The sequence below is a fragment of the Ovis aries genome, chromosome 3, assembly GCF_016772045.2.
Source record: "Ovis aries strain OAR_USU_Benz2616 breed Rambouillet chromosome 3, ARS-UI_Ramb_v3.0, whole genome shotgun sequence".
NCBI lineage: Eukaryota > Metazoa > Chordata > Mammalia > Artiodactyla > Bovidae > Ovis > Ovis aries.
In genome coordinates, this window is record NC_056056.1 from 59747054 (window position 1) to 59758593 (window position 11540).

An 11540-nucleotide genomic window follows, 5' to 3' on the forward strand; every position below is an offset into this window, starting at 1 on the left:
AAGACATAGCCCCCAGCCTCTCTCCGATACCATGACGATGACTAAGATTCTTGTAAATAAAATCATTGGAGGAGAGGGAATAATAGAGGCCTGTAATAGCCAGGCCTGCCCTACATGGTGGAGCCCGTGGCCTGGTGAGGGCCCACTGAGTAGAGAGGAGCTTGGGCTCAGAGAAGGAGAGGGGAGGGAGGAAGTAAGCCCGGAGAATGGCTGGGGAGAGAGTGCGAATGGCAGAGGTTAGGCTTGCAGAGCCTCCGCGCAGCAAGACAGTAAGTACAGGAGCCCACAGTGGCCCGCCTGATAATGCTTTGCTGTATCTTTCCAGGGCGAGAGATGGTGGGCCCCACACTGCCTGGATACCCACCCCACATCCCCACCAGTGGACAGGGCAGCTATGCCTCTTCTGCCATCGCAGGCATGGTGGCAGGTAAGGGGTGGGGCTGGGCAGGAGGGGAAACATTGTAAAGAGGGAGTGGTGGCCACAAGTGGAGCAAGAGGGTACAAGAGGTAGGGTGTGCCCCAGGCATAGACTTTCTGAAGGACACTGAAGGATGGGCCAAGGGATGCAGCTCCTTGTTAACACCAGGAGAAAAGACCCCAGTACAGTCCTGGTCCCTTAACTCTCCCTCCAGCTCAACCCGCTTCTTCCCAGAGGCTCCCTATTTCCCATCATGATGCAAAGGGAGAGGCTGAGACAGACTAACATTCAAATCAGAGCTCTGCTATTTGTTCCAGTGATTCAGTAAGCCTTCATAGAGAGTCATCCGGGAGCCATTAGACAATGGAGGTAAACCTAAGCCCAGCTCTTAAGCACCTTGTGGTCTCCCAGTTACTTACCTCTGATGAATCCTGGTTTACCCTTTCTGAAAAATATGAGTGTGAATGGTGTTGGTGATGATGGCGATGAAGATGATTGGAATATCCTTCACACCTCACATTCATTCAACCCGGCACAGTCAGGACCCATGGCTTGAGTATTCCAAAGGTGCTAGAGTGTGAGATGAGCAGGGAGTATGTCTCCATCATCACTTGGACAGTCCTGGAATCCTCCCCAACAGTCTTGGGGGTCTCTTTGTCTGACAGGATGATCATCACCCAGCAGTGACTTGGGGTATCAAGGTCTGGACAAGTGAGAACAGTGGGAGAACAGTGGGAGTTTCTCTGGGTGCATCTCATACTTTTAGGAACCCTACAGGAAGAACCTCAGAATGGATAGGGTGGAGCCATACGCATAGGGTCCCTGGTGGCTCAGATGGTAAAGAATCTGCCTGCAATGCAGGAGACCTGGGTTCAATCCCTACATGGAGAAGGGAATGGCTACCCACTCCACTATTCTTGCCTGGAGAATTCCATGGACAGAGGAGCCTAGAGAACTGCAGTGCATAGGGTTGCAAAGAGTCAGACCTGACTGAGCAACGGACACTTTCAGAGCCATTTGCACTGCCCTGAGAGGTCTGAGGACCTGGAGCTTCTGGAAGAGGCTCCGAATCAGGGCATCTGTGACCCCCCTTCTCCCCACCAGCCTACCTGCCTCTGGCTCCAGAGACTCAAGGCCTTCACCCAGGCCTGCTTCCCCTCCCCCGCCAGCAGGGGTTATTCTTTACCAGCCACCCACTGTGGGCGCCCTGTGTGAGGCAGGTGGGCTGGGCGCTCCTGGGCAGAGGGAGGGGACAGAGGAGGGAGGGAGGGACGGAGGCTCTGGGCTCCCTGGGAACCCGCTGAGCTGGCACTTGTTGCTGCCTGGTTACCGTGGCGATGTGCTTAATGCAGCGTTGAAAATACAGAATACTGACTCCTCTCTCCCTCCTGGCCCCAGACTCCCTCCCTCCCTCCCTTCCTCTTCTGGAGCGTGAAATGAGATTGGTCAAGATAAAAAAGGAAAAGATTCGGTTATTTTTTTAAGAGTGTGGATAATGGGGCCTCTCAATCACAATCCCAGGCTCCAGTCAGTGCCCCCATCCCCCTTCCAACCTCTCCACCTTTCCCTGCGCCTGCTTAGAGGAGGAGGAAGAGACAGAAAGCCCAGGGCTTTTCTCTTAATTATGAATCATTTCCCGGGGGCAGGCCCAGGGCACAGGGTTCCTGGGGCCCAGAATGTGACCTGTGAGGTAGCTGGGAGGTGCAGGCCTCTCATCAAAGTCTCCCAGGTTGTTTCTCTAAAGACCTCATCCTGAGTGGGTGTTGCAGAAAAAAAGAAATAATAATAACACAAGTACACCGTGGACCATAAGTGAATTCCAAGAGGGGGTTTTCCTGGCAAGGTGGATGGGCACCCAGTAAGTTTCACGCAAATCAGTTCTTGGAAAATGCAGTGTTATTTAAATGTATCCCTTGGTTCCTAGTAACTCGGTGGTACAAATGAATTCTTAAGGAATTTTTTTGGTAGAAAACTATTTGTCCACTTCTTACCAGTGGTTACAATCTCCTGATTGATTGAAGGGGGATTTCTTCCATTAAAGTCAAACTTTCATTGAGCACCTACTGTGTTCTAGATAGATACAAAATGCTCTCAGCAAGGCATGCCAGTGACAGTCTTCAGTCAGTTGTAGAAGGACAGACGAGATCATTTGTTTGCATTTTCTGGGTGCCCGGCCATTCATAGGTACAAGTTTATTTCTCATTGAATCCTCTCCATAAGACTGGAGCATTGATATAATCTTAGGTTTATGTAGATAAGGAATCAAGCTTAGAAAAGCAAAGTGGTGTGCTTGGGGATCATAATTATAATCATACTAAGTGGCTGGGTTGTTCAAACACTATTCTTTTGATTTTCAAATCTTGCATTCTTTCTGCTACACCACACTGCCTCCCATCATATCAGAAGTAACGACACGGGCTATAAGAGGGCAACACGGGCTATAAGAGGGCAACACGGGCTATAAGAGGGCAACACAGGAGCAAGACCAGGGCACAGATTTCTCTTGACTATTCATCTTCTGTTTTCCCTTCTAATTGTTGCTGTTGCGCTTCCTGCCCTGTTAATACTGTTAATGGCCCTCTTATCAGTTTTGGAGCTGAACAACAACTCCGATAGAGGGATACACCCATCTATCTCTCCATCTTTCCATACATTCATCTTTTCACACATTTTCCCGTATATCCATGCATAATCTTATCCATCCTTCCATCATTCTATCGTTCAGCCCTGTATTCATCTTTCCTTTATCCATCCTTTCTTCCATCCATCTACCCATTTTTCTATTCATGCATCCATCCATTCACCTGTTCACCCATCTTTCCATTCATCCATCCATACTTCAATTCATTCATCATTCTTCTATCAATTCAACCCTCTATTCATCTTTTCTTCACCCATCCTTCCTCCCATCCATCTATTCATCTGTCTTCCATCATCCATCCATCCTTTAGTTCATCTGTTCAACCTTTTATCCCTCTATTCATCCTTCCATGCACCTTTTCATATGTCTATCCTTTCTTTTATCCATTATCCATACTTCTGTCATCCATCCTTTCAACCATCCTTGCATCCTTCCATCCATTTACCAGTTTTCACTTAACAGATAGGAGTTGAGATTCTCTGGTATGGGATGCAGTGACCAAGCCAGGTCCATTTGTTTACAGAGCTTACAGCCTAACAGTGGAGAAAAAAGTACAGTAAACAAGTCAACAAATGAATCAACAAGATAATTTCAGATAGCGATAGCTCTGGTTCAGACAATAAAATGGGATGATGTAATAAAGAGCTGCAGGGAGAAAAGATAACTACTTTAGATTGGGTGATCAGGAGAGGCCTCTCTGAGAAGGTGTTCAGAGTGGTCAGCCAAGTGATAAACTGGGGCAGACCATCCCCAGCCCAAAAGAACAGCAAGTGCAAAGGCCCCAAGGTAGGAACTAGTCGTGTAGCATGATTACACATGGGAAGAGTGTGAGTATAACAGAGAACAGGGAGTGAGTGGGAAAAGCACTATAGAATGAAGAGATATTGGTAGTGGGGGGGGAAGTGGGAGGTCAAATTTTAAGCCTGCCTGGGTCATTGGGAAATCAGATGGTAGACAGTCAGAAGAGGACACCTAGAGACCAGGTAGGGGAGGGACAATTGCAGTGGTTGATACAGGGCATGACAGTGGCGTGTGCCAGGGAAGCAGCAGGGAAGGAGGAGAAAAGAGACGTTGAGGATGTAATGTATTTTGGTGGTGGAGCCAATAGCACTTACTGGTGAGTTGGCCATAGGGGTTTAATGACAGAGGAAACAAGGATAAGTCCCTGGTCTGAGGTTTGGGAAAAGGCATGGGTGGTGGTGGCAAGTATATATGGGAGATCAGAAGAGGAAATGGTAGAGTATTTGGCATATGGAAGTCAAGGATTCTATTGGGCCATATTAGGATTGAGACACCTCCTAGATAATCAGTTTAATACATCAGTAGGCACATGATGTATATCTATAGTCAGGAAAGACTAGGGCATACATTTCAGCCATTGTGCAGAACTGTTATTTAATGCTTAGGGGATTATGCAAGGTCACCAGAAAGAGGATGTGGATGGAAAATCACAGAAGGCTCACAAACCAAGCTCTGGGGTCCTTCAACATTTAGAGATATAGCAGAGAAGGAACCAACAAGGCAAGAGAGCAGGAAAGGCCAGTGGGTTAGGTGGCAAACCAGGGGAATTGGCACCATGAAACCCAAAGGCAGGGAGGGAGTGATGAACTGAATCAGAGTCAGCCAAGTGACCTTTGGAGTGATCGGGGTAGAGGTTGTAGGGATTTGAAGGGATCAGCGTTGACCTGACTGGAGAGGGGATGAGGCGGTGAGGACAGAGACCATGGATCAGAGAAGGGCTGTGAGCTGCAGAGAAATGTGGGCTAAGAAGAGGATTTCTGAAAGAGAAAATAGCAGAGCCTATTGGCTGGCTAGGGGAATGATGGATTGGAAAGGGAGATGTTGACAAAGAGTGACGAGAAGGGATAAATTATGAGGGCCCAATCCATGGAAAGATGAGTGGGGTAGGATGCAGAGCAAAGAGGATAGGTTGGCCTCTCATGAGAGCAAGGACATTTCATCTGCTGTGGATGAAGGTGGGTTGACGGACGTGATGGTGAAAGGATGCTGCACCTAGGGGTGTACCACCTCCTCAGCCCCATCCTCTCCTCCACTACTATGTGACCAAAGCACATAGGTACCCTGTAGGTGTGCGCTGGATAAATGCACAAGTGAGCGAGTGAGTGAACGCATGAATAAGCAACACAGTGAGGGGCAAATACGTTGGGTTTCCCACATTTCTTCCTGTCCTTCGGAGCTGGCTGAGGTTGGCATTGGCTGGAGTAGGGTCAAGGCCTGAGAGCATTGCTAAGGTACAATTGGCTTTCTCCAAGGATGCACTGAAAGCAAGGAGGCGTGGGGTACACCAGCAGCACACAAAGCAGATCACACTGTGAATACAAGAAAGAGAGCTGGAGGAGGCACCGAAGGCCAGGGTCCTAGCAGGTTCTGAGGGAACATGTGGCCTGGGGCAAATGTCTTTCCCTTTCTGGGCAGCAGTTTCTTCATTTGTGAAGCATATGGTTCAGCTCGGTTCGGTTTAGTCACTCAGCCGTGTCCGACTCTTTGCAACCCCATGAATCGCAGCACGCCAGGCCTCCCTGTCCATCACCAACTCCCGGAGTTCACCCAGACTCTCATCCATCGAGTCGGTGATGCTATCCAGCCATCTCATCCTCTGTCGTCCCCTTCTCCTCCTGCCCCCAGTCCCTGCCAGCATCAGAGTCTTTTCCAATGAGTCAACTCTTTGCCTGAGGTGGCCAAAGTACTGGAGTTTCAGCTTTAGCATCATTCCTTCCAAAGAAATCCCAGGGCTGATCTCCTTCAGAATGGACTGGTTGGATCTCCTTGCAGTCCAAGGGACTCTCAAGAGTCTTCTCCAACACCACAGTTCAAAAGCATCAATTCTTCGGTGCTCAGCCTTCTTCACAGTCCAACTCTCACATCCATACATGACCACAGGAAAAACCATAGCCTTGATTAGACAGACCTTTGTTGGCAAAGTAATGTCTCTGCTTTTGAATATACTGTCTAGGTTGGTCATAACTTTCCTTCCAAGGAGTACGTGTCTTTTAATTTCATGGCTGCAGTCACCATCTGCAGTGATTTTGGAGCCCCCAAAAATAAAGTGTGACACTGTTTCCACTGTTTCCCCATCTATTTGGCATGAAGTGATGGGACCAGATGCCATGATCTTCATTTTCTGAATGTTGAGCTTTAAGCCAACTTTTTCACTCTCCACTTTCACTTTCATCAAGAGGCTTTTAGCTCCTCTTCACTTTCTGCCATAAGGGTGGTGTCATCTGCATATCTGAGGTTATTGATTGGCTGAGGTCATTAGTTTCTTTCTTTCTCTTTTTAATCCCTTTTTTTTCTCCCTCCTTTCTCTTCCATGTATTTGTGTTCACCTGACCTGTTAGATTAATCCCTGCCCCTAATGAACTTCCTGTGTTACTGCCTGTCACTAATGCCCTGGACAAGGACCCAGAAGCCTTCCTCTCCTTCAGGCTCTTCCTCCTCGCTTCCATTCCTCCTGTGCAATTGCCTACCTCTCTGGCAGGAAATCAGCACCCACTGACCCCAACTCAGGCTTTAACACTAGTTGGATGATGGATGTGGGGCTCTGGTGAGCTTTATTTTTGTGCCTGCCTAATGGGGAAATCATAAATGCTGGCATTCCTTGCCTGCTTCTTCTGTTCCAAGAGCGGTGCCCTAAGCATTTGATGTATGTTATCGAATTGAATCCTCCCCACAACCCCATGAGATAGGGGCAATAATCTGCCCCGTTTGACAGACGAGGAAACTAAAGGTCAGAGCAGCTCAGTGACTTGTCCAAGGTTGCACAAGCCGGAAGTGGGGCACAGAGATTTGGCTCCAGAGCCAGGCAGCTTCGAGCCCCACTCCCAGAGCCTGGGAATGAGTTCAGGAGCCAAAGAAGGCACTTGACTTGTAACAGCAGATGAGATTCTGGAAGGCGGTGTGGACATTCATTGGAGTTCAGGATTGGTGGGAACCTCGCTTTGTGGATGGAACTGTCTCCCAAGTGCATAAATGGATGGTCTGGAATTTCGAGTGAAGATCCCTCAGGTCAACTTCTCCTCTGTCATTTCCCATCTGTGGGATTTGAGGCTAACTCCTTACTCATGCTGCACTCCAGTTTCCTCTTCTGTAAATTGGCGTTATTGATGGGCGCCTCTCAGTTGTGAGAATAAAGGGGCGTCGAGTGTGGGAAAGTGCTTTGCCAACCTTAAGCTCCGTCTGAGTTCCAGCAGTAATTGCGGTGGTCTGCTTTATTATTTAAGGGAATTCTCAAGTCATTTCTTTGGTAAGTAATTCTAGTGAGGCCAAGAATCCACTCACAGAAACAGGTGATCTGATTTGCTTTGTGTAAGTCGTGTGCTAAGTTTTCTTCAAGTGGCAGGTTTGAGATGGGACAAGAGTCTCTTCAGAGGAAGTCTCAGGACCCACATGCTCTCCAGACCCCTCCCCTTTTCTGCCTTTCATCCTCTGCACCCATCCCCAACCACACACACACACACTCTCTCTCTCTCCCCACCACCTCCATAACAAAGCATATTGAAGGAGGCTACAAAGAACCCACCTGCCAATACAGGAGATGTGGGTTGGAAAGATCCCCTGGGGAAAGAAACAGCAACCCACTCCAGTATTCTTGCCTGGAAAATCCTATGGACAGAGAATCCTGGCAGGCTGCAGTCCATGGGGTCGCAAGAGTCAGACACGACCTAGTGATTAAACAACGACAGCACAGTTTATACTCCCTCGAGTCCTTCCTTGACCTCTAACCTCTCTCACTCACATTGACCCCTCCTGGAAAGACCTTTCTACAGAAAGTCCAGGCAGCAGCAGAACTGATTAGAACCTGGTACCTGGAGTCACAGCACAGCTTTCAAATTCCACCAAACCCTGCAGCTGTGTGAGCTACAAGATCCCCAAGACTGTATCCTCATCTGGAAAATGGGCATCATGATAACATCTACCTCCTGGGGTTCCCGTGAGAGCTGTCGTGTTAGGGCGGTACCCCCAGTCCCTGACGGAAAAGGCACTGGCCCCCAAAGGAATGCAGACGGAGGGGCCTCCAAAGGGCTCTTGGAGGGGTCTCCTGAGCTCCCACTGTCCCTGCCCTGGCCGCACCTGTCCCCCAGGGCTCGCTCTGTGTCCAGCCTGCAGACCCTCATCCCCCAGTCCCAGCCCTCAGGCCATGAATCCACCTCATGGGTCTCTCACCTGTGTGCCTCCCACAGGAAGCGAATACTCTGGCAACGCCTACAGCCACACCCCCTACTCCTCCTACGGCGAGGCCTGGCGCTTCCCCAACTCCAGCTTACTGAGTAAGTTGCCTCTGGGGCCGTCGCAGGCCCTCCACTGTTCGGGGCAGGTGGAGGTGCTAGGTTGGACCAAAGTGGTCTGAGAGCTGGGAATCCCCAGTTCGATGGCGGGCCTGGAGAGACAGGTGTTATCCATAATCCGAGCAGGTCAGGGAAAGGCAGGGTACCAAGTTGTCTGGGGGGAGAGGCGGAGGGGAGACTCCTGGGCATCACTCACTTCTCTGTCCTGAGGCCATGTCTGTGAAATCTGTTCTGTGTAAGGTTCAGGGCTCAGGCTTTGGGAGGGTGGGGGTGGAGGGGGCATCTCTGCAGGATGGACAGGCTAAGAAAGTTCCACGGGGAGGGCACATCTCTATGCCCCTGCGCATCTAGGAGGGTGCCAGCAACCCTCCTGCTGGGGAGCGTGCTGATTGCAAACAGTGCCATCCTGTCGCTCTCATTAACCATCTAAGTGGCTCGAAAATACTCATGATTCAGCCCCAAAGCCCTTACACAGAGACCCTCTGTTCCACCATATTCCTGATATTTGGCTTGAGATGTGGGCATCAGCCTTCAGTATGGAGGTCTAGATAATGAACTGGACTGCAGGGCTTCTCATTGGCCCCTCTTCCCCTGGGCCGGGGTTGGGTTGAGAAACCAAGGAAATCAGGAAACCAAGCCCCATAAATGAACGTGAGGGATCCCTCTGGAGTCTCCATGAAGGGGTGACCTGGAGGGTTTGGGAGCAAATGTGAGCCCTGTTGAAGCCACAGCGCAGTGCAGCCGACCCCAAGGGTCTCCATTCCCAAGACCCCCCTCCCCCTCCTGTTACCTCCTCATGTTCCAGGAATGACTAGGAGGCTGACTGACTTGGGCTCTGTTTGCCATGTGAGTTCAAGCCACCCTTAGGTCCAGTTCAGCTCAGAAAGATGAGGGCATAGAGATGTGCCCTCCCCATGGAACTTCCCCTGGCCGTCCATCCTGTGGGTGTGCAGAGCAGCCTGGAGGAGACTCTCAAATCCACATATCCCTTGAGCAGTCAGCTTTCCATCCCCCCTGGTTCCTAAGATCCTCTGATCTTGTGCCTTTTGGGCAAGGCCAGGGAACACCCCAGTGATCCCCCAGTCAGTACTTGATTCTTCAGGGCTCCAGTCGTAACTTCTGTTGCTTGCCCTCTCTCAATGCAAGGGTGCTGAAGGTCAAAGGAATCGTGGGGAAGGGAAGGGCAAGAAGCCACTGTTCTCCTTCTGGCCAGAAACTCAAAGGTGAGGCCAGAGAAGGAGGAAATAAGGGCCAGAGAGGAGTTAATCTTTGATGATCAGATAGGCCAGAGGGATCAATGATTAACTCACGCTGTCTTAAAGGTTAGCAGAGGCAGGGGGAGGCTATGGTGCAATTTTTTTCTTCTGACCGGCAGTGTTGTTGTTGTTCTTTTTTTTTTTTTTGAACCTGTCCAGGTTCCCCATATTATTACAGTTCCACATCAAGGCCGAGTGCGCCGCCCACCACCGCCACGGCCTTTGACCATCTGTAGTTGCCATGGGGACAGTGGGAGCGACCGAGCCACGGGAGGACTCAGCCTGGGACAGGCCCCCGAGAGTCACACAAAGGAATCTTTATTTATTACATGAAAAATAACCACAAATCCAGCACTGCAGCTCCCTCCCTGTGTGGTTGATTCAGTGAACCATGAGAGACAGGACGATGGTGGAGGAGACGCCACCAGTCCTCCGGGACTCCTTAATGAGGGACAAGAGTCCCAGGGGGACACACTGTCCCATTCCAAAGAGACAGAATCGGAGGAGAAATGTGGAGAAGAAGGCTGCAGAGGGATGGCCCTTGGGGCCCACAACGGGCTCCGGGGCACACAGAGGCGCCTCTGTGTCTCCATTGTCGACACGGTCTAACGGCCATGGGCTGTGAGCGCTTCTGCCCAGCCTGCAGCCACAGTGGGTGCGAAGGCTCACCCCCACCGCCACCCTGAGAGGCACCGCCTTCTCTACGCAGCTTGCTTGGCTCTTCCTGCTCGTCCCTCCTGGTCACAGGCTCAACCCTGGGTCCAGCCAACCAGGAGCTCCACCCAGTGGTCAAGGTGGTCAGCCGCCTGCCTTCCCCTTACCTGCTGCTGTGAATGTACCAGTTCCATCCCAGGGGCTCCCCCGCAGTGGAGAATCCACCCCTCTCCTTGGCAGCCAGACCAGCCCATTACAGCTGGAGACAGACATTCCAAAGCACCCCTCCCACCCCGCCCCAGGCTCTGGGGGGTGGAGTGCAGCCCTGCCCAGAGTAGAACCAGGCACTAACTGGGGACCCTGCCTCCTGCTCCCAACAGCCCTGCCAAACCCACAGCTACCAGAGACCCTGACACAACCCCGCCTACAGTTCCCTCTCTGGGCCCCACAGCTCCCACCCCCACCCCCACCAGGCCTGACTGTAAATACTGTAAATGAGCCTCAGCTTAAGTCAAACTACCCCTTTCCTCTCAGTATCGTTTCCCTGCCATGTCCAGCTTCTCTCCTTGACGCTTCTTTCTTTTTTAAAAGACAGCCCACCATTGCCATATGACTCAATAAACCATTGCTCTTGGTCTCTGGCTTTGGGGTTGACTGGGTAGGAGGCACCCTGTGACAGGGTTTCTCCAGAAAACCTCAGAGCCTAGCAGCCAATGAACTCTTATTGGGGCTGCGTGTTGAAAGGACCACTACTGTCCGGGAGAACCCTGACTTAGCATTCTGCCCCAGGGAGATATGTTCGACACCAGGCACACCACGTACCCCAAGCTTTGATTGTTCCATCTCTGAGTCAATGAGAGCAGAAAATAAGCAAGTGGCCTGGTGCCCGACCAATCACAGACTCCCCGCAGGTGGTGGCTGCTGTTACTTACAGGAAGCCAAACAATCAGCCAGGAAGGCTGGTGACAGATCCAGGAACAGCGCCACACAGGAGCCTGCATAAACAGCTCTTAGGATCCCTGAGGTGTGAGAGGAGGGAAGAGAGAAGACAGTTATTGGGCTCAGCTGCCTGGGAAAGTGCTGAGAGTGTCAGTCGCTCAGTCATGTCCAACTCTTTGTGACCCCATGGACTGTAGCCTGCCAGGCTCCCCTGTGGTACTCTCCAGGCAAGCATACTGGAGTGGATTGCCATTCCCTTCTCCAGGAGACCTTCCCGACCCAGGGATCGAACCAGGGTCTCCTGCATTGCAGGGACATTCTTTACC

General features: G+C 50.9%; 1 protein-coding gene across 8 annotated transcripts in view; it reads left to right on the forward strand.

Moving 5' to 3' along the window:
* Window positions 1–10910, forward strand: part of PAX8 (paired box 8) — a 65559-nt gene extending 54649 nt beyond the window's left edge. For 4 of the 8 annotated variants that reach the window (XM_027966760.2, XM_027966763.2, XM_027966761.2 and 1 more), the window contains 3 exons: window positions 326–427; window positions 8261–8347; window positions 9781–10910. In XM_027966760.2, coding sequence (XP_027822561.1) covers window positions 326–427; window positions 8261–8347; window positions 9781–9857 — 266 coding nt within the window. In that variant the 3' untranslated portion in view covers window positions 9858–10910. The remainder of the gene's footprint in view (window positions 1–325; window positions 428–8260; window positions 8348–9780) is intronic. The other 4 variants (XM_042246075.2, XM_042246076.2, XM_042246074.2 and 1 more) reach the window with 3 other exon arrangements.
* The last annotated feature ends 630 nt before the right edge of the window (window positions 10911–11540 follow it).